We start from the raw sequence: 23,229 nt of genomic DNA, 5'->3' as shown, positions 1-23,229 counted from the left end.
TCTTGCGCTCATGCTGTGTTCATCACAGATGTATGATAGGTCTTCTTTGGGACAATCACAGCTCACCCAATAAGGTTGCTTTCTCTGAATTATGACATCTCCTCTTTTTCCAATGCACTAATCTTTTTTCTTTGTCAATATTGAGAACTCACTGTAAATGTAAACATGGTTTTTTTAATCTTCTATTTTTCTCTATCAAGTTACAAGATTAAATAAATCCTTGATTGATGCCTGAACATTGATTATACTAGTGTGCTTGCATTTTTACACATAACCACCATTACTATTTTAAAAGCTATTTGCATTCTATTTGCTGGGAATGGGCAACAGGGGATGGATCACTTGATGATTACATGTTCTGTTCATTCCCTCTGGGGCACCTGGCATTGGCCACTGTCAGAAGACAGGATACTGGGCTAGACGGACCTTTAGCCTGACGCAGTACGGCCGTTCTTATGACCTTAACCTATTTTTTGCTTGAGGATCTGCTTATTATATTCCTTCCTGAATATTAACAATTCTTTCAGGATCACATAGGAAAAGCTCTATCCCCACAACCCAACCATGTTTTCATTATAATTGGGCTAATGGATAACAGGTTGCCACATTTCTTAGTCATAAATGCAAACCCTTTATTAGAATAAACAATCCTGCAGCACTTGTAAAAAGGTTACTCTAATTAAATTGTCTTTAAAGACTAAAACCTAAAAGAGATGGAAGAAATTCCAGTAGTAGAAGGTGGCATCAGAACGTGGGGACTGGAACATGAGTCTGCAGAGCCTGGGGTATTTGATATTCCCAGAGTGCCACATGCAGAGGCACAGCCAGGGAGCACTGTGGAGAGCAGATACCACAGGAAGTACCGTTCAAGACACCCAGAGTGACAGTACCCCATGGCCCTCTGATTGGCTGTGTGCCCCTACTTAACCTCAGGGATTAGCCCAGTAAGTTGTCTGGGCAACCACACAGACTTTGGCCTGCTGCAATACCAGACTTCACCTCGTCTCCTGATCTCCAGTCTCCGACTCCAGCCTGACTCTGACCCTGATTCCTGCCTCTCAATTCTAATCTGGTGCTACCTCTGAAGCTATTCTGGGAGATTTTTTTTGCCCAACATAACATAATGTCATTTTCTTAAAATATCCTATTAAAATCTCTTGGATTGCTTTCAATAGTCACCAGGAGATCAGTGCTGATTCTGGGAGACTCCAGGCCAATCCTAGAGGGTTGGCAACCATACCTGGTGGGCAGACCTCAGCCCAGCTGTGACCACAAGGCCAGACCACCTACAGCTCAGGTGGTCCTCTAGACAGAGAATATATAACCAAGTGGGAGTTAAGAATTTAATGTATAACCAGTACAATGTGAACGTCTGTTTTTGCAAATTGTTAAAGCACCTTCATTGTACCTTTGTGGACTACTGCTAAATAAAGGGAAACATAAATATTAAAAGGGACAAAGAACAGATTTAGGAGAAAAAGAAAACTAAAACCTTACCTGATATATGATGAACTCAAGATGTATTTTGTTGATTTTTTTTTTAATTATTTTTGTTGTTGTTGCAAGATTGGGTGTGTTGATGGGAGAATTATAACGTACATTGAAACATAAAATGAGCCAGCATAGTTTAGTTAGTGCACATACATATATTTAGAGGAATAGTATTATGAATCAACCTTTGATTTTTTTTTCCTCCAGAGCAGTGCCCATCTTCTAGTACAAACATCTAAACACCTGCTATGAAACTATTTCATTGTGCTATGTGTCTTTGGTTTCTGAAAAACAGTGCTGAAAAAACGGACTCTCCAAACTTATTACTTGCTATGGGTCAAATTAAATAATATTATTTCAGGTGGGTAGAATAAGAATTTGAACAGAAGTCTTTAAAATTGTTTTAATTACAATAAAATAAAACATATGACCTGGTTATCTCTTTACAGTTCTCCTTCTCCAGTCTGTTGCTGCAGCTATTTTGAATCTGCTGGATAAAATACTCTATATTGTGAAATGGCAGACTTTCAGAACTGTGACTCTTGCTCTTCAAGTCCACTCGAGCTGTTTGAAAGAGTGACTGCACAAGGAGAAAAAGTCAGATCACTGAAAGCAGGGAAAGCATCAACGGTAATTTTATTTCATTTGTTGAACTCTTTCCATTTTGCAGCTTAGTTCTCTTTTAACACATTGAACAGTTTTGTGGCCTGAGATGCTGTTTTATATTCCAGTAGCAAAAGAATCTTTTCTTTTAAAAATGTTTTGTTGTCCAAAATACAAACTTTGGAATTATTAATATTACCTCACTCGAAATGACCAAAGTTGTTTTTCCTGGAGCAGGAACTGGGAGTCACTAAACTTAAGGTCTAATTCTGCCACTGACTTGCTACGTTGCTTTGCTTAAGTCAATTAGTCTTGTTGCATTTCAGTTTTCTTATCTTTAAAATGTAGATAGTAATACTGACCTTTCTAAACTATTTTGAGATCTTTGGATGCGAAGCACTATATAAAAGTATTATCATACCTGTTAGAAATGTGGTTTTCAGTGTATGTGCACTGAGGGCCAATTCCTAGTCTTGTGGAAGTCATTTGGCAATTTTCTGTTAACTTAAGTGGGATCAGCATTTGCCTCTAAATACCTGATCCTGTCATCAGTCTGTGTGCAAATAGAATTAATTTCAGTAGGTGAGCTACATGGGGACTGGCTACAGGTTTTGGCTTTTAAGATTTGTTTTTCAAGTGAAACTTCGATAAGAAATCTTATCACATGGGACTGTGTGCATGTATGAGCTGTTACAATAACATTAAATTATATAGAACATAAAATAACTATGTGAGGAGTAAAGAAGGTGTTACAGTTATCAAGTCTTACCTGCAAACTCAAAATGTTAAATATAACTACTACAGGAGTATTTCTAGAGTAACTAATAATTTTATAGCACCTTCTATCTAAGCATATTTACAAACTTTATACTTAAATGAATTAAGCCTCACCATTTCCTTGTGAGGCAGGTAAATATCTTTGTCCCTGTTTTACAAATGGAAAAGTGAGGCATAGGGCATGCCTTGAGTGATTTGCCCAAGTTTATACAGTAAATTCTTATGATTTGTGTACAGGGAGTGTTAAGAAACTGTCCCACCTGCCATTTCCTATTCTTTTATCTTGGACATTGGTCCTGCTTAACTTGAAGCACATGAGTAGGCCCCTTGAAGTCAATGCATGTGTGTAAGTGTTTGGAGGAGGAAGGCTGTACTAACACACTTTGTCTGAAGCACATTCCATCTTCAAATTGTTTTCACTTTGCTCAGGATGAAATTGATGCAGCAGTGAAGCTGTTATTGTCATTAAAAGTGACCTATAAAACAGCAACAGGACAAGATTACAAGGCTGGTTCTCCTCCAGTAGATTTCTCACCAGTAAGCAATAATGGTCCAACTACTACACAGGATGAGGATTTTGTAGACCCTTGGACGGTGCAGACATCCAATGCGAAAGGCGTAGACTACGACAAACTTATAGGTATTCTACTCTCTCATTTTAAAAAGCACCGTTAGTAAAATGTAACATCTGTAAGATGAGTCTGATTATTCTAATGACTGTAAAAATAGCAAATGTTTTACTATATTTTCTCATTTTGAAATAGAGCCTATGTTGCCAGGATGTTTCACTTGTGTCACTTTGATATTAATGTCACTTACAAGAACCTATTAATGTAAAATATAACAGGGAGAGGTGGTAGGGACCAGTTTCCATTATATTGTGTCTTTACACGCTAGTGTCTTTCTGAAGCATTCGTCTTTTGGCCTGAAAACATTCAAGGGTTGGTCTCCACTTTGTGAATTTCTTTTTTTAAAATTTGAGCAAAATTCCTTCCATTCTCTCTTTCCCCCCCCCTTTAAACTTATCTTTCCCATTCATATATTTCATTTCTTTAACACAAGTGCTGTGGTACATGTTATTTTCCTATGAGAACAGTGTAATTAGAAAGTGTTTTGAAGAGGTTGCACTGTTTTGTGATAACTTTCAGAACATATGGAGTGTGCTGTGGCCATGCCTGAGTGTCTTCCCTGCCCTCAGTTGACCCCCAACTTGATTCCTGGGACTTGGACAGAGAGGGGCCCATGTAGCACTGTTACAGTGGCTCTGAAACAAGGTCATCATGCTGTTGCACTGTCAGAGAGTATATGAGCCATGGCCAGGTTAAGTACTGTTGGAATTGAAGGAATGCAGCCCGTATAAAGAATGTGCATCTAATTGAAAGCATTTTACTTTTTATTTTTACAATTTGTAAGATAAGAGTAATTGAAAGAGGCTAGAGAAAAAATATTTCTTTACTTTGTGTGTAGTCAGTTTAGTTTCCCTGTTTATGTGGGTCTGTCACATAGAAACATGAGAGAGAAAAACATTTTAAATAGGAAAATGGGGTTGTGGAAAAACAAAATCATCTGGGAGCACCCACGGGTACATGCAATACCTGAAAAGGCTTTTAACTTGCTTTTTGAAACTGGTGTGATGGTGTCCATTTAACATTTTGCATCTCCTTACTTTTTTAACTGTGCAACCTTAACATTGCATTAACCCAGCATTTGTGTGTTGCTTTACAAGTCTGCCCATCCTCCTATGTATTGATTTTTACTAGCTGCAACCTACAGAGGAAATAAACTCTAAGGAAGGGAAGATGCAGAGGAGAGAGAATATATTTCTAAATTGGGAGGGGAGAGGTATAAAGAGAGATGTGAGGTGGAAAAGAGAAAAAGGAAAGGAATAATAGAATCTAGAGATTGAAAGACCTTTTATATCATCTGGTCTGTCTCTAGGTGGTGGTTTTATATTATTTAGCACTTTGCCTGGTCAAGGAGAGGAAATAGAGAAGTGGGGAGGGTAAGAGATCTCTACTGTCATAATCCCTTGATTTATGAGTATCAGTTGCCTGATATAACAATGACTGGCATTGAATATATTGTAAATGAGGAGTGATATTAAAGAATAATGGGGCTTAGTATTAGAACAATGTAATTAGCTTGTGTTGCTTCAGCTGCTTATTGTGTACATGCACACTCATTGATTTTTGGCCTGTCGTACTGTAATTGTAGTTTGGGAGGGAGCAGTTTCCTTTAAGTTTCTTGGAAACAGTGTGGGCTTTTCTTCATGAGAATACTGAGCGCTCCATGAAAAGGTGGTAGTTTGTATTAACATATTAATACATATTAACTTTCTGCTACTCCTTTCTATACAAATCATAATGTCCAAGATTCTAATAACAAGCAGTTTCCCTCTTCAGGGTAGAGTGAATTTCTGGTGCTATTTCAAAAGTCTATTGTGATGGGTTGGACCCCCCTTCCGGGGTGCCACCTGGTGTGCTAGAATCCCACTGAGCCCGCCTGGCCCACCAGCCTCGGTCCCCCCCCACTCTGTGCTGCTTTGTCAGGCTCTCAAACCTCCTTCCAGCACACACACAGGTAGGGACACACCCAGCTGTAGAATCATACAGTCTGCGATCAGGTCTCTGTGGGAGGACTCAGCTAGGGGATTGCCCAGCACTCTTGTGCCCATACCCTCTGGAGTGAAAATTATATTGTCTTGCACTGTATAGAGATCTATATAGCATAAGCTCATGAAAATCGCCCCCTCCCTCAATGTGGAGGAAGATACGCACAGCTCTTTGCCCCCGCCCCATTATGAATTGCACAAATGGGGTTTTAGAAAACAAAATAAATTTATTAACTACAAAGGATTAATTTGAAGTGATTATAAGGGGTAGCAAACAGGACAAAAGCAGATTACTGAGCAAAATAAACAAACATGCAACCTAAGCTTAATTCACTAAAGAAACTGGTTACAAATAGTAATTTCTCACTCTAAATGTTCTTTTGGGTAGGTTGCAGAGTTTCTACAGCTTAGAGTTCCAGGTATTTCTCTTCACAGGCTAGACCTCTGTCTCAGACTGGTTCCAGTCCTTTCTCCCCAGATCAGTCTTTAGGTGTTTATAGCAGTTATCCTGGGTGGGGATTCAATGAAGAACCAGTGACCTTGATTAACTCACTCTCCAGCCTTAAATAGAATCTTTTGTTTCCCTGCTTGATCCCCGTCCCCCTTCTTCAGTGGAAAAGTACCAGCAGTGTCCAAGATGGTATTTCATACCAGGTGACATCATCACATGACCTTGCTGTATTAAAGCAACCATGAGACAAGGTTTATTTGAAACATCCACAGGAAGGAACTCCAGGAAGATGGAAGATTAGCATCTTCAAAGACCTTTATGGCCCATTCAGGCTGATTACATACTGTCTGATGGGCGTTCCCCAAGTACACACACAGTTGTAATTGTTACATAGTCAGGAACAGAAATGATACATGCATACAAATTGGATAATTACATTCAGTAAATTATAACCTTTCCAATGATAACTCACATGACCCATCTTGCATAAAACCTATCTTCGTTATGCCATATTCATATCATAACAATATTTCTAAGAAGAGTATGGGGGCATAAGGTCATATCTATATTCTTCAGCACTATCGGAGATAGCCACCAGTCCCATCATAGAAATGTAGGGCTGCAAGGGACCTGGAGTGGTAATCTTGTCCTTCCCCCGCACTCTGAAGCAGCATCAAGTAAACTTTAGAGTGACCATCCCTGACAGATGTTTGTCCAACATGTTCTTCAAAACCTCCACTGACAGGGATTCCACAACTTCTTTCCTTGACTATTCCAGTGCTTAACTATCCTTAAGAGTTAGACATTTTTTTCGATATCTAACCTATATCTTCCTTGCTACAGATAAAGTCAAGTGTGGAGAACAATTGGGCTCTGTCCTCTTTATAATAGCCCTTAATATATGTGAAGACTTTTATCAGGTCGCCCTTTAGTTGTCTTTTCTCAGGAGTAAACGTATTGTTTTTTTAATCTTTCCTCATAGGGCAGGTTTTCTATGTCTTTGATCATTTTTGTTGCTCTCCTTTGGACTCTCTCCAGTTTATCCACATGCTTGATAAATTGTGGTACCCAAAACTGGACATACTACTCATGTTTACTTTAGACAGAAGAAACAAAAGTGCCAAGAAATAAGTTATAATTCAGTGGAATAGCCTTTTTCTCACATAGTTGTCTTGAATATGCACAGACTTGCATAGCCAAACTGTAGAAACGACATGCAGTTTTCAAAGGCACTTACTAGGAAGGAATGAAGATTTTCTTCACTGAAGCACCTTGCAGGAAAGCTTCTGTAGGATTTGTAGTTTAAGGAGGATGAGAAGATGCTATATATTAATCTATGAATACTGATATGTAATAATGTCATGAATGCTGTAAGTAATCTGGTTAGTGAGGTAAAGTTACTGTATAAACATGGCAGGTGTATGAATGCATTGATCTAACTTAATAAGGGCACTGTGGGAAGAGACAGGAAAGCCACACACTAGATCTTGATAAACAGCCTCAAGCACAGACTTGCAAGAAAATAGGGCATGCTGGTAGCTTCAAGAAACCTGTATGCTGTCCCCAATAAATTGTTTTGGCTAAAACAAGGTGCCTGGAGATCAAAAGAACAATAAACAGCTAAAAGCCCTTCTCAGGGAGCTAAAGAGCAGTCAGTTATCAGAAACTGTCTAGGGAGACAGGTTGGCACAGAGAGAGACTGCAGAGGGAGTCAGAAGAAGTTGGGCCTTTCTAGAGCCAGGGAATGGTAAACTTTAGGGAACACCTAATATGTTTACAGTCTTATCTGACTGTTTTTAAGATCTGTTTCCTTTGAAATGCTTTTGTTCTAAATAAATACCTGGCTTAAAGGAGGCTGCTTGGTCACTGTATTAACCGCTGTCATTGCTCCCAGAGGGAACAGAATTGTGGGCACTGAGGATAAGTCAGGCCTGCTGAGGTCATCATGGTTAGTACCAGGGACTGCAACCCAGGGCCTAGTCTGAAAGTAGGAGAATCACACAATTCCACTTGGAGCCAGGTGGTGGCTGGAGGTCTGAGACCTAAGAAAGGGTGCACTTGATGTGACCAGGAGAGGTGAGAGGTGCATTCGCCTGCTAACAGTGACAAGAACAAGCAAATGTTTGTATGCTTTACAAGCACATCAGTTAACCACTGTCCAGATTCTTTTTGATCGATGCTTCTGGTTTTATATTTCTTTGCCATTTTGTCTAAGCAATATGTTCTGTTTAAATCCATGAGTGGGTTTCAGCTAGCAGTGTGTATAATTTGTTGTGCATTTGTTCTTTCAGTTCGATTTGGAAGCAGTAAAATTGATAAAGAGCTAATCAATCGGATAGAGAGAGTTACTGGGAAAACACCTCACCACTTTCTGCGCAGAGGCATATTTTTTTCTCACAGGTGGGTGAGGTTTTCTTTTTGTTCCTCTGGTAATACTCAGAGACAAGTAAATACAGAAACATATGGATCAGGATCTATGCAGTTTCCATTAATCTCAGCGGGAGCATCCTGTGTCCAACAGAGACCCGTATTCTACTCTCATTTACACCAATAAATACCCAGAATAAAGTGCTTGAAATTAATGAAGTTATTCGTGGTTTACAATATCACCACTGGGAGCAAAACCTGGCCCAAAAAAATGTAGGGGAAGTTTGGGGGGAAAATGCATGGGGAACCGTTGCTGTTTTATCCTCTTACTCATTCAGCCTTGTATTATGAGAAAGGGCACTTTCTGTGTATGGACTTGTGATTGAATAAATGAATAACGTGGAAGATATCAAGTGGAAATACAGTTAAGCGTATGAGTACTCTTTCGTCTCACTGATTTAACAAAGGACAGTTTCTTCTGAAATGTGAAGTCTAGGGAGAAATCCTAGAAGTTCTGAAGGGTCATACTTCCTCTTGAAGTTAGGTACTAAAAAGTTAAAAGCTTTCTATTTTTTTAAATTAGACCATGTTAAGTAATCAAGGAGGTGCGGGAGTTTTGGTTCAAAAGCTTGCCAGTATCAAAGGGTCTGATTCAGCGGTTCCCCATGCACTGACTTCTCTTTGACTTCACTGAGCATTCCACATATGTAGCAACAACAGAACTGGGTTCAGGAGGAGCATTATAAACTATCTGGAGAAATAAATCTGCTTGGGCTCCAACATAACTTTCTTTCAAAGCTTTGTATGGTTGTCAGAAATGAGAGGGGTGGGGAAGGGGCTGGGTTTTTGTTGTGTTGTGGTGTTTTTGTTTGTTGGTAGAGGGAAAGAGTTATCATTCCAAGAGTGAACATTTTCAAGTGTTGAACATAGTTTAATTTCCAAACCTGGCCGTATGCTTAGGCCCCAGTTCTGTATTGGGATCTGCTGGCATAGACCTCCATGCTCATGCAGTGTCCCTGTTGACTTCAATGAGACTCAATACAGACACATGAGTCTACATCATTTGATCCCAATAGACATGTGGGGCCTTAATTTATTATCATACAGTCCATATACAGGACCTACATTTTTCTATTAAATAATTCTGTTTTGCTTTTTTGTAAACTGAACTAAATGTGCTCAGCTAATAAACCTTCTCTTTTTAAAATAACTTTAGCTTCCACTTTTCTATTCAAAATTTTTGCTGTAGCTTGCCAGCTGTTCCTTTTTAGAGCTACTTTATTTACCTACATTGGTTGTCTTTGGTTAAATTCTATCAGTCATACCATGTTTCCTCTGTTTTATTTTCTAGAGATATGAACCAAATTCTCGATGCGTATGAAAATAAGAAGTCCTTTTACCTTTATACAGGTAGAGGCCCCTCCTCAGAGGCAATGCATGTTGGTCATCTTATCCCATTTATTTTCACAAAGTAAGTAGCTTCTTCCTCTAGGTTGTTAGTTTATTATTATTATTTTCATCTGAAATATTGAACAGTATTTAAAGCTATAAAAACTGTACATCATACCCACTATCTATGTTATATCAGCTGCATATAAAATTAAATGCAAAAATCTTCTTAATGAAACTCTTGCAGTGGCCTGGTTAAAGCAAGTCTATTGCTGTCCCTACACCACTGTTACCTCTCTCACATGGCGCACACACATTATTCTCCATTCTTCTTTTTCTTGTTAAATAGGTATCAAAGAGGCAAAAAGTACAGTATGGTCCCTAACATAGCAACAGAAACCTTGAGCCCGATTCTCCACTGCCCTGGGTAACCATCTACATCTGTGGCACATGCATATAAAACACTAATCCTGAGGCGAGTGACTGGAGAACTCCGATTTGGTAGAATTTTCCATCCATTTTAGATAACCATATGTACAAAGCAGTGGAGAATCAAGCCCCTTAACTTTTATACTGCCTGAATTCATTTAAATATTTTGGCTGTGCAACCCATTTGCTTTAAGTTGTTCTACAAAATAAAATATTTTTATTTCTATTAGATGGCTGCAAGAAGTATTTAATGTTCCCTTGGTTATACAGTTGACTGATGATGAGAAATTCCTGTGGAAAGAGCTGACCGTTCAGAAAGCTTATGAATATGCTATAGAAAATGCAAAGGACATCATAGCCTGTGGTTTTGACATCAATAAAACCTTTATCTTTTCTGATCTTGACTACTTGGGGTAAGGTTATAAGAGTCTGTAAAACCTCATGATCAAAAGTTTTCAGATAATCTCTGTGATCTTGCAACAGCTAGCAATATAAACAAGTTGACTAATGTCTCTAGATCTGAAACCTTCCAGGCAATTTTTGCACTACTTCACACAGTACCGTATTGTCCATGTTTATATATCTTTGCAATGTATGAACATGTGGGTGGGTGGGTGTGTATTTATAACAATATAAAATATACATAATATTTTATATATTAAATATGAGTATGTAATAAAGAGAATATTATAAAAATAACTGAGTACATAGGTCTCCTGGTAACGTCAAGACTGAAGCTTCATTTCTTTAGGATGCTATCAAAACCTCAGATGTCTTTATAGTCTCATGTCCTAGTTTTTTTTGGGCTGTATTCTTTTTCTGTTAGGGATAAACAAGTTACTTTCATGTTGATCTATGACGATAATAGAACTTAAATGAGTAATTTTACAGCAGTGCAGCTGCATTGGCATGCCTGCGTCGCTATAAGCTTGCTAGTGTAGACATGGCCTAACTCTCCCTCCCTGTGCTTGTGCAAAATATGGGCGCTCTTTCTAGAATTATTTGTAAATACAGCACAAACTTGAATTTCTTACACAAACTTATACACAACGAAGTGTGCAATTTTCAAGTGAAACCTGAGGTTTTATGTCTTAATGAGACCTGAAAATCAAGCCAACTTTGAATAAAATTAATTCAGATATATAGATCTTCTTCCACAAGAGAAGAAGAATCTACGCTTGGATGCTTAGGGAAGAAGTGTCAGTTAGGTGTTCAGGTACCATGGTGATGATGACTAACATTTAAAAACTATGATAGTCCAGGGAGGGCTTGGTGACTTTGAGGACCGTGTTGGAGGTTTTCACTAGCCTTACCTCCTACTGCTTCCCTGGAGGAAAAAGAGTTTCTTTTTTGTTGGTTTGGGTTTTTTTTCTTGTAGCAAAAAGAACTTCCAAGCCTGTCCTCCTGCAGAAGGGTGTCTCTGGGTATCTTGCTGCAGTGCTTCATGGGAGTTGTAGTTCAGGTGCCTCAAGCTCCTTTTCCCTATTGGCCAGCCTGACTTGGGGTCTCTCCCATGATACACCACAGTCTTCCTCTTGGAGAGGGAGGAGATGCATCATGGAAGTCCCTGGCCAAGGTGCATCATAGGAGCTTTAGTCTGCCAGGAATCCCAGCCCATGGAGGAGAACAGGTACAGGATTTAACTGAACCTCAATTCCCATGAAGCCCCTCACTAGTATTTCCAAATCAAAATATTTTGATTTTTCAGACATTTGGGTTTTGGTTTTGGTTTTTACAAAAAATTGAAATTTTCTACAGAAACCAAACATTTTGTTTTGTTAAAAACCCAATTTTCTATTGAAAACCAGTTTTGGCAGAACAGTTTTGACCAGCCCTACTGACCAAGTGTAAAAAAATATAAACTTCCAAAATTATTTAATCTTGTTTTTTAAAAAATTGTGTTCTAAATTTATTAATAAATACCAGGAAGCAGTGCTTTTAAGGTGGTATGACAATATACCCATGTTGTATAGATGTTATTACAGAAATGTAGTCTCCCCTCTTTAACACTAAATTCTCTCCCTTTTGACTCCCTCCCCCCTTTTTTACAGGAGAAGTTCAGGATTCTACAAGAATGTTGTAAAGATTCAGAAGCATGTTACATTTAACCAAGTGAAGGGAATCTTTGGCTTTACAGACAGTGATTGCATTGGTAAGAGCATGAATATGAGTTACTGGAAAGGACTGCTGTTTGCACTTTGTGTGATACCAAAGGCACCTTGACTGTGTAAACAGACTAGCACCTGCTGCTCATTGGAAAAACTGACAGGAGAAGCACAAATATTAATATTTTGAAACTGCTCACGTAGGACATAGTCCTGGAGTCTTTACACAGGCAGAACACCGTTAGCTACCACTGTAAGTTTTCCCAGTGTAAGAGCTGTTGTTTATGGCCGTGATGGCAATGAATTATGAAGTACAGGAGTTGTTGACGTGCATGCAATGTCCACAGTGTAAAGAGTAATTCTTTGTGTAATTTACTGCTACAACTAATACCTAATAATAACATTTCTATTGCACTTTCTACCTTAAATGCATTTTCCAAGTCTTACTTTTTTGGGTTTATTTGTTTTTTTAGCATAAATTATAGGTATACTATCTATATTTTTCAGATGGGAAAATAGAGTCCTAAAGGCCTAATTTTCAGAGGTGCTGAGCAGCCACAGCGTCTGTTGACACAGTTGTAGATGCTTAACTCCCCTCACAATAAGCTTCAAAATGGCTTGGGGCTCAAATATGAGATTAGAACTCAGGAGTTCCTGGCTCCCAGCCCTGTTCTTGAACTACTAGGTCAGGTCTCTCTTATAGCTTCTCAGAATATGTTGTTACATTCTGGGATATGATTCCCACATACTGGCTGGGCTCTAGATAGAAAAAAAACATGTTTGTTATAAACAGCCACTGTTGTTTATGCTCTGTGGGGACACTGAGCACTCTTAACCAGTTTGGGAAAATCCGCCATAGCCCTTCTTCAATTTGGAGAGGGAGTTGGGCCATGAATCTCTGTCATGGGGGACGGGCAAGGAGGTCATACACCCCATCTCCTGTGCCCCTTCTGTAGAGGGCAAAAGGAAGAGTCTGAAGCATGAGATTTGATGATAGCTACTGTCTTAATGTAGAATGAGCATAGTGATGGCAGTACAGAGCTTTCTGTTCTCCCCATGGCCTGTGAAAGAAGGGAATGAACAGGGGGATTCACAGATTCCAAGGCCAGAAGGGGCCAGGCTAACGCCCCACCCTCACACAGGCTGCAGAATTGCTCACAGAAGGTGGATTAAAACATATCTTTTAGAAAGACCGCTATTCTCATCTTGCTGAACTGAATAATGCACTTTTCTATGTGGTGATACACTAAATACATCTCTGTAATACAATTCTTAATTATCTTACTGTAGTGTTAAAGACGCATGTGTTGGATGTAATTGAACTGGCAAGGGGTAAATAAAAATGTTCTAAAATGTGTTCTTTCCTAGGAAAGATCAGTTTTCCTGCTATCCAAGCTGCTCCATCCTTTAGCTCATCATTTCCACAAATCTTCAAGGACAAGAAAGACATTCAGTGTCTTATCCCATGTGCCATTGATCAGGTTAGAAATTATTTTATTTTATTTTGGGATTTTTAAAATGCACCCATCAGACTTTCATGAGGTGACCAAAAAAATAGAAAACATCCTTTTCACAGGCCATCTCCTCAGGCAGAAGTCCTCTGAGGATACTGATAGGTCTTAAACTGTGTCCTGATAGGAATAATACAGGCTGTATCAGCCCAGTAGGCACTTTACTAATTTCATACTGATTCCCATTAAATCTTGACCCTGTCATGGTATCAGACTAGTCCCCAGTGTACATGAATGTATAATGACTGAATGAAACATGTGGCTCTTACAGATCTCAAAGCACTACAAAGTCAGTATCATTATCCCTGTTTTACAGATAGGAAAACTGAGCTACAGGAAAGGGAAGTGACTTCCCCAAGATCACCTAGCATGTCAGTGGCAGAGCCTGGAATAGAACTCATGTCTCCTGAGTTCTAGTCTGGTGGTCTTTCCACTAGACCACACTGCCACACTATATATTACTCATGGGTGAGAATTCCGCAGCACTGCACATGTGCAGTATTAATGTCCCCCTCCAGAAAAATGTCTTCTGATGGGGAAGCAAAGGGAAACTGCACGAATGGTCATGCCCCTCTCCCCAGCAGGCATGTCAGTTCGGGTGCCCGGAGCACCCAGTGGAAATGTAAATAACCCCTGGGGCTGGGCTGGTATGCATGCATGGGGAGACTTCAGTCACGTGCGGGAGGCGGGGAGAGCGTGTATGCAGGCGAGCAAGAGAGGCTCTGTCCCTCTTGCTTGCTATTATAGCATGCCCGGCATGGGTGGCAAGGCTTCGGGGTGTTTCTGAGGAGGTAGGCATGGGACAGGCTCAGTCCCCCTCAGGCAGTGCAGAATGTAACAGACTGTCTGCTTAGTCAATTGTTCCCAGTGTTCTTAACGAATTCCCCCAGGAGTATAAAACAGGTGTAAAAGTTTTAGGCTCCTTTACATTGCCAGAGTGGTGTAAAGGACAGTATGGCCTTATAAATGCCTATAGTCTAAATTTAGAACTGGTCTAAATTTTTGGACTGAAAAATGTTCCAATCAAAATATGCTCTATGAATTGTTTACTCCTGACCTTTCTGGAGATGGTCAGTAGCCTATATAAATTGTGAGTTTGATACGCCAGCACTCAGGGGCAGGGGTTCCGGGGGCAGTCAGGGGACAGGGAGAAAGGGTGGCTGGATATGGCAGGGGGGGCTGTCAGGAAGGAGAGGGGGAGTTGGATGGGGCGGTGGGGGACAGTTAGGGGTGGGGGTCCGGGGGCGGTCAGGGGAGAGAGTGCGGGGGGTGGATGGGGCAGAGGTCCCCAGGGGGCCGTCAGGGAACAGGGGGTTGGATGGGGCAGGAGTCCTGCGGGGGCTGTCAGGGGCTGAGAAGTAGTGGGGGGTCGAATAGGGTGCTGGAGCCTGGCCGTGCCTGGCTGTTTGGGGAGGCACAACCTCCGCTAACCAGCCCTACATACAACTTCATTAACCCGATGCGGCCAGCAGGCCAAAAAGTTTGCCCGCCCCTGCCTTAAAGCAACCGAGCTTGGAACTCCCACCCAGACAGCCAAGCCAGATTTGAGGAGGATTACTGAAAATCTTGTGCATCATATACAAAGTTCTACTAATCCCAAAGGATCAGGCACATTACCCACCAGGTTAATGAATATTTCCGATCTTACCCAAATACACGCTTACAGCCAATTTTATTAACTAAACTAAGATTTATTAAGAAAGAAAAGAGAGTGAGTATTGGTTAAAAGAGCATTATATATACAGGTGTGAATAGACTTCTTAGGTCAGTTTCTAGTGGAGATTATGAGCTTTAGAGTTGCAATGAGTCCTTTCCAGAATCAGTTCATCAGGTTATAGTCCAATGTCCAATATCAGGGTGATCTAGAATGGAACTGGAGACTTCAGTCTTGCAACTCAAACTTCCCCTTATAAAGCTGAAGCAGATCTGAGATGAAAGGATCAGGGCCCAAGAGTTTTTATAGATCCCTTGACAGCAGGTGTTCGTTGGGTGAAGAATGGTGTCTTTGAAGTAACCTCCTATTTCCTAAGCACCACCTGTAATTAGCTACATAGACTAACATAAGGTAATTACCCATCATCAGCCATTTACAGGTAATTTACTACAAACTTCAAATAGAAATAAGGACGATAATATCACTACATTCACAGCTTATTTAAATGTGAACATCTACTTTTGCTCTCCGAATCAACAGAATACAGCGAAAGACAGGAACCGTTTGGTTACATTGTCAACCTCTAACAATATATATGTAAAGACACACAAAACACAAACATTATTTACTAATATGTCTTTAAAGGTTGAATCTAGGTCAATTAGCCTGCTAGTTATGCAAGCCTTTCTGGCCCTGTGTCACACATCAACATTGTAAAACCACTGCTGTTGGCTCCCTTGTTGAAAGTCTTGTTAGAGATCAGGAAACTAACAGGAAACTAACTAACATGAAGGCAGCACTACCTACTCTATCCTGGAGGAGGTTTCTCTAATTTACAAGCTGTGTATGTTTTCAGGGTACTTTTGCTAAGAAGTTTACAGTGCTCTTGCCCAGAACTTAGTGTCCTGTTGATAAATAGCAGACTTCCATCTCCTGAGCAGTCAAACTTCATTTTCATAAGTGCCAAGTTCACACAGTTTCTTCTTAAATAAACTTCATGGTTTGTTATGAAAGGATGGGCTCTAAAAAGAAACCAGAGATATAAGAAGGGATTTTTCAAGGGAGATTGGAAATAGGTTATGAGACGTTTTGTCACTGGTTGGAATCTGAACCAGATGAGTTGTAATCAAACAGTTCTGAACTATGTATATTCACTTTTATTCAAGGCTTTTATTGGTGGTTGTTCTAGGATCCTTATTTTAGAATGACAAGGGATGTAGCACCAAGGATTGGATATCTTAAACCAGCCTTATTGCATTCGATCTTCTTCCCAGCGCTGCAAGGAGCACAGACAAAAATGAGTGCTAGTGACCCCAACTCCTCCATCTTCCTCACTGACACACCCAAGCAGATCAAGACAAAGGTAAGAACCGAGTGTTACAATAAGCCCTCTTTTTTGTTTTGTTTTGTTTTGTTGACCATTTTTTTTAAACATATCCACATCCTTTTTCCTTTTATAATTTATTCTAATGTACCTTCAGAGTTGGACTGAGTAAGACACACATAACTAACCTAGTCTGATCCTGTGATGTAAATCAAACGAAGAGCTCTTGTTCTTTGTTGACTACTCCATGGCACCGAATACCACCGTGTTACACAGTGACAGTTGCTAGGCAGGCCAAGCTTTCACTGCGGCTCAGTGGATCTGCTACTGCCATGTACTTCTCCAGCTAATTAGTCTGTGAACAGAAATATTACATTAACCTTCTCTTTGGTTTTAAAAAGAGTATCTATCTCCTCTCCAGTGCATCCCCATAACTCCTCTTAATCCTAAAGAAAATCATGCATTCATAATGACAAGAGACTAAGTTAGACTAGGTTTGTTGCATGTGACATGTGCACTATGGAATTTGCATAAAGAATGAATCATCTTTAGAATATTCTGAAAACATTACGAAGTTAGACAAGAGGAAACCTGACTTCTAGGCATACGATACCCAACCCCTAAATCAAGGGTATCTACATGTAGGTAAACCTCCTTGTATTTAGAAAGTATGCAGCAAAGGAGCGTTCAGCCCATGTATTGATTGGTGGGGATCACTGTCAGTCAAAGCAGAGGAAAGATTTGTTGTGTCTTATAGCTGGTTAGGCAGCATTCCTAACATGTCTGACAAACTGTCATGGAATGTAGCAGCTAGGATCTCTGGTATGGTTTTTTTCTGTGAACAATTAGTGTCCTGCATGTGAACTGCTGGGTGTGTCTTGAGGAAGCAGTATTTGTTTAAGAATTATAATTACGACTTCAGCATTGCGTCCTCTTGCATTTGTGTGGGAAGAATTCCACAATTATGCAGAGTTTTGGTTTAAGTAGGTAGATTAACTCTTCTGTTTTATTGGGAGAGGAAAAAAACTCTAATCCCTTGCTTTAAAATAGTGATATGCATTTAAATACAATATTGGTAGTTTACCTCCTGTCTCTTTGGAGGGTATCAAATATACTCTAGGGGCAATCCAAGGTATTGTAAGCCAATAAATCCTATTTCTGCACCCAGTAAACTGGTTGAAACAATAATTAAAGGTAGAATTATAAACACCAGATCACAATATGATAGGCATTTCTTCTACAAAGGAAAATTATGGATTGGAATAGAATTTTTTAAACATGTCAGTAAAATTTTGTATAAAGGAAAACTAATTAATATTGATGTAAACTTTCAAAGGCCTTTGAAAAAGCCTATTCCAAGAGGCAATTAAGAAGTCATGGAGAGAAAGGCGAAGTACTGTCTGTTGATCAAAAAGTGGCTAGGAGACAAAACAGAGTAGGAATAAATGGCAAATTTCCATCATGGCAAAAGATTAACAGCAGGGTGCCACAAGATTCTTTACTAGAACTGATTTTTAATAATTTTATTAATGATATGGAAAAGGGTATGAGCAGTGAGGTGGTAAAACTTGCAGATGGCACAGGCTAATTAGGTTAGTCAAGATTGGAAGACTGAGGAGCTTGAGAGGGACCTAACCAAGCTGGGTGAATGAGCAACACTATGGTACATTAAATTAATTGCTGATACATGTATAGCATAATAATCTCAACTACTTATACATCGAACTGGATTTTAAATTAACTTCATCAGCTCAGGAAAAAGACCTTCATCATTGTGGACAGCTCAATGAAACCCTGTGCTCAATGTGCAGAAGCAGTCAAAAAAAAAAAAAAACACAATGTTTGCATGCTTAAGAAACGAGGGCAAGAATTATACAGAATATATCAGTATATGAAACAATGGTATGCCCTCAGCTGGAATTTTGCTTTCAGTTCTAGTCATCCCTTCTCAGCAAGTATATTGCACAGTTAGATGAGATTCAGAGATTAAAAACATGAACAATTCAGAGTATGAGAAAATTCTTATTTGAAGAGTCAAAAGACTGGAATAGTTTGCTTTACTGTGCAGGTGCAGAGGAGTGGAGATGTGATAGAAGTATATAAAATAATGAGTGTTCTAGAAAAGGCAGATTGTGAGCGGCTGTTCAGCCTGTCTCCTAACACAAGAACAAGGGGACGTTCCATGAAATTGGAAGGTGACAAATTCAAAATTGATTTTAAAAAAAATGTTTTAAGTTTTCAGACAGTGAATAATTAACCCATGAAACTCATTGCCCCAAGATACCATTTAAGATCCAGATTTTAGCAAGATTCAAATGTAGACATTCTACATTCAAATGTAGACATTTTTATAACTAAGAATACCCAGTTAGAGCAAATACAGTAAATCCCAAACAGGATTTCATCTGTAAACAGAAGAAAATGAAAAAGGGCAAATAGCAAAAATGAAGGTGCTGGACACTGTCTCTTTCTAGCCTTGGCCATTGTTGTCTTCAGCTCCTCTCTTCTCCTTCTCTCGTCGCTCTTGGTAATTGCTAAATCCTACCAGTTTTATTCTCTCTCTGACCTCTCTAAAATCTGTCCGCTCCACTCCATTCTCCTTCAAAGTTAATTTCTCAGTGAGGTGAATATAGGATATACCTAACAATGTTGCTGTTGTTTGTATGAAGATAGTTTTGTGCAATAATAATAATACATAGCCTTCCTTACAAGTGGTGACAACTGCAGCAGAAAGGACTAGGTTTTCTTAATGAAAATCTGGGCAAATTCTTGATGCGACTTAATTAGACCTAAGGGACCTGTTTATGGGTTGATTGTGTGTGTCATCATCTTGTCCTGCTGCTCACAGCTTGTCACTCCCCTTGTCATGTCCCACCATTACCTTCTGCATAAGGCTCTGCACAAATCTCCTCCTGCTTGCACCTCAGCTAGTCTTTAAGGCCGATTTTTTTTCGTAATATTTGTATGTAATATTGATATAAGTGCTTAAGGCCCTTCCATATCAACTGTTTATAGTGTAATTCCCATTTGACAGATGTTATACCATCAAATAATTATGTTGTTCTAGATCAACAAGCATGCCTTCTCTGGAGGTAAAGATACTATTGAAGAACACCGGAAGTATGGGGGTAACTGTGAGGTTGATGTCTCTTACATGTATCTTACCTTCTTCCTTGAAGATGATGACAAACTTGAAAAAATGAAGCAGGTAAGGAGCCAACTTAAAGATCATTACTATTTATCTTTTCATGGGGAGGGACCCAGCTACAATCAAGGCCTCCTGTTTGAACCTCCTATGGAATATATCCATGATATAATGCTGTATCCTCCCTTTATAAGGGTTTCTCTATTCTAGTTCAACTCTGCAAATGATCAAGATTTGTGTGTGATGGTTGTGGCTTTCTCTCCTCACATGTACCACTTTCTTTTTCTTTTTAAAAAGTGGGGAAAGACAATCCCCTATATTTTCATGAGGTCTTGTGTAGGAGGATCTCTTCCCTCCCTCTACCCCTTTTTAAATTATGCTACTTTGTTTGGCTTTTCTTTATATGTGTTCATTAAGTTTTAAGTATATTGTGCATATTAACCCTACTTGTGTAGTGTGCAATGTCTCTAAACCCTTTGTAGCTTTTAAAGCTAGTGAAAAGTTTATTTCATATGCTGATAGTCGTTATGGACTAACTCAAGTTTTGACATGTTTATATTTATATACAATGAAGTCCACACAAAAGATCTCACTAATATAAGTAATTTCCCTCTAAAACCTATCTAGCAAGAACTCCTCATCCTGGGATTGGTGGCAGGGTAAGGGTCGTAAGGGTCATTGATGGGTCTAAGCAGGACATGTGTTCTTTGGAAAGCAGTATTTTCACTCACTACTGAAAGCAACTGGACCAAGACTAGTTTGTTGACTTTCCCCACTCAGAATAGCTGTTAGAAAGATCAGGAGCTGCCAATTCCTCTTTATCTCTCCCCACCCAACTTTCCCTGAACAGGGAAGGAAGCAGAGTTGAGGAAGTTGTTGATCCTTTTGGAATACTGCAGCCAAGTCCTTGTGTGTTCCAGGAGCACAGTGGGACACGCTGGCTGAGTGGTTTCCTGAAAATCTCCTAGCACTGCATCAGCAACAGCACAGCTCTCCCAGGGCCAGTGCACGCGTAGACCTTCTGCTAGGATTTTTGCCACCACGCTGTCTCAAAGCCAGGTTAGAAAACACGGTGGCAAAAATACTTCAGCCAGCCTAGCACGAATGGAACTGGGCCAGTTGTAGTGAGATAGTCGGAGGCTTTCAAAAAATGGTCATTGAGGAGATCTCCCCTCAAGCAGCGACCTGTCCCGGCTGCTCCTAGATGGAGGCACGGCAGGCAGCTCCGTGTACTTCCCCCAACCCTGCCCTGAGCACTAGCTCCGCAGCTCCCATTGGCTGGGAACTGTGACCAATTGGAGCTGTGGGGGCAGCGCCTGGGGGCAGAGGCAGCACGCAGAGCCGCCTGCCACACCTCTGCCTAGGAGCAGCCGGGACAGGTCGCTGCTTGCGTGGAGCCACCCGAGATGAGCGCCCCCCAGGATCCGGCACCCTGCACCCCCTCCCGTGCTCCTACCTGCTGCACCGAGCCCTCTCCTGCACCCAAACTCCCTCCCAGAGCCCGTGCCCCAGCCCCTCACCGCCTCCTGCACCCAAACTCCCTCCCTTTTAGTTAACGGGCATTTTTCACTTACTGGCACCCCCGCCTCTCCCCTCCTCCCCCCACAATTTCCCCAACTTGCCAGATAAAACAGCTTTTACTGTAACTGGATTTTCAAGTTAAAACTCTGCTCACTTAGTTTAGTCACATAAGCATGTTCAATAAAAAAAACTTGCTGTACTGTGTTGATAAACCCTTTAAAAAATCAGTGAGTGATGTTGCAGATTACACTACCAGTGTGATATCAGGTGGTCTTCTGGCATATATAATTTTAATATACGTGCAAATCTTTATTTGCCAGGAGCTGTGCTCTTAAAGAGATTCTGCTCAACATTGAGGCTCTTTTCCATATTACTGGATTAGTTTTTAACAACTGACACTTTCTTGGCAGGCTTACGCAAGCGGAGCACTGCTCACAGGAGAGCTAAAGAAGGTGCTTATTGAAACACTGCAGCCCTTGATAGCAGCTCATCAGCAGAGACGCAAACAGATCACAGATGAAATGGTGAAACAATTTATGACTCCACGGAAACTGGCATTCGATTTTTAATAATGTAGATGTAATTTATCAATAGATAGGAAATAGACTGAATTGTTTTCTGTTGTATGTCATCACTCCTTAATTATGCAAAGGCTGCAATCAGTGCTTTATGAATGTTGCTTTTAACAAGTTATTTTCAGTGTACAATTAGTGACTATTTGGAAGAATTGTTAAGATATTATTCAGATCTGTATTTAAAAAACCAAAACTTGTTAGGCGAGGTATCAGTTTCATTGTAACAGAAATGTCAGAGCTGCCAGATTCTATGGCGAACCATGTTAACAGAGGACCCTATTACTGTATTTAAGTTGAAAATACTAAAATATAATAAAATTTCTATTGTAATGCCAAAGTCTAACTTATAAATTGTTCTAGATATGCTAGTAAGAGTCCATATCTCAAAAAGAAATGAAATTCTTAGTAGATCCAACTTTTTTTTTATCTGGGGTGCTCAGCTTAATGGACTGGGTTATAATGGTGGCTGCTCAGGGACATATTGCACATACATAGTAGGTGAGTTTTAGAGGGTAAATTGTACAGGAATATGTTCCAGATGTTAAATGGATAAGGAGAATACACATCTCTGTTGCTAAAGCAGAGAACTGGGAGTCACGCTGACTCTGCCACAGCCTTTTGGCAAGTCATAGAACCTCCTCTCCCTTCATTTCCACATCTGTAACAATGGAGTGGTAATACTTACCTCCCCAAGGTAAGTGTTCACTAATGTTTGTAAAGTTGGGCCAAGTTCACTAATGTTTGTAAAGTTTTTATCCTCAAATGGAAGACACTATAGAAGTGCAAATTACTTTTCCGTTACCGGAATCTAAAATGCCTCAGATTATGCTAAGAAACCTCGTATGCTAAGGTATTTCTTTTTAAGTTGTGCATTTGTTACAAAATCTACTTCCTTGAAATACCCCATAAACTATTTCCATCTCCAATTTCTTTAAGCAACAGACCATTACAATCTGTAGTGCAACTCATGCAGTAGCCATACAAACAAGCAACTGACATTTTTGATAGTGCTGAAAACGTTATTCGTTAGACTGGATCTAAAGTATAACAATGTATGTGTATTTATAACTCATACCTGTCTGGATGATAGAATTGGAAATACAGTTGAGCAGCTGAAGAAGTGTGTTTTACCCATGAAAGCTTATGTCCCAATAAATCTGTTAGTCTTTAAGGTGCCACTAGACTCCCTGTTGTTTTTGTGGATACAGACTATCATGGCTACCCCTCTGATACTTGATAGAAAATAGTGTTATGTTGTAATATTTGATATTCATTT

General features: G+C 39.9%; 1 protein-coding gene across 2 annotated transcripts in view; it reads left to right on the top strand.

Moving 5' to 3' along the window:
* The window catches only part of WARS1 (tryptophanyl-tRNA synthetase 1), a 32,101-nt gene extending 8,973 nt beyond the window's left edge, over positions 1–23,128 (top strand). The window contains exons 2-12 of one of the 2 annotated variants that reach the window (XM_075129873.1): positions 1,699–1,852; positions 1,941–2,121; positions 3,301–3,511; positions 8,225–8,333; positions 9,652–9,771; positions 10,349–10,531; positions 12,170–12,270; positions 13,592–13,704; positions 16,578–16,751; positions 19,780–19,920; positions 21,789–23,128. In XM_075129873.1, the coding sequence (XP_074985974.1) occupies positions 2,008–2,121; positions 3,301–3,511; positions 8,225–8,333; positions 9,652–9,771; positions 10,349–10,531; positions 12,170–12,270; positions 13,592–13,704; positions 16,578–16,751; positions 19,780–19,920; positions 21,789–21,947 (1,425 nt within the window). In that variant the 5' untranslated portion in view covers positions 1,699–1,852; positions 1,941–2,007 and the 3' untranslated portion in view covers positions 21,948–23,128. The remainder of the gene's footprint in view (positions 1–1,698; positions 1,853–1,940; positions 2,122–3,300; positions 3,512–8,224; positions 8,334–9,651; positions 9,772–10,348; positions 10,532–12,169; positions 12,271–13,591; positions 13,705–16,577; positions 16,752–19,779; positions 19,921–21,788) is intronic. The other variant, XM_048854665.2, reaches the window with a different exon arrangement.
* The last annotated feature ends 101 nt before the right edge of the window (positions 23,129–23,229 follow it).

This window comes from Caretta caretta, chromosome 6 (assembly GCF_965140235.1).
Source record: "Caretta caretta isolate rCarCar2 chromosome 6, rCarCar1.hap1, whole genome shotgun sequence".
NCBI lineage: Eukaryota > Metazoa > Chordata > Testudines > Cheloniidae > Caretta > Caretta caretta.
The sequence above is the reverse complement of the archived record's forward strand: the minus strand, read 5'-3'. Positions and strand labels throughout refer to the sequence as shown.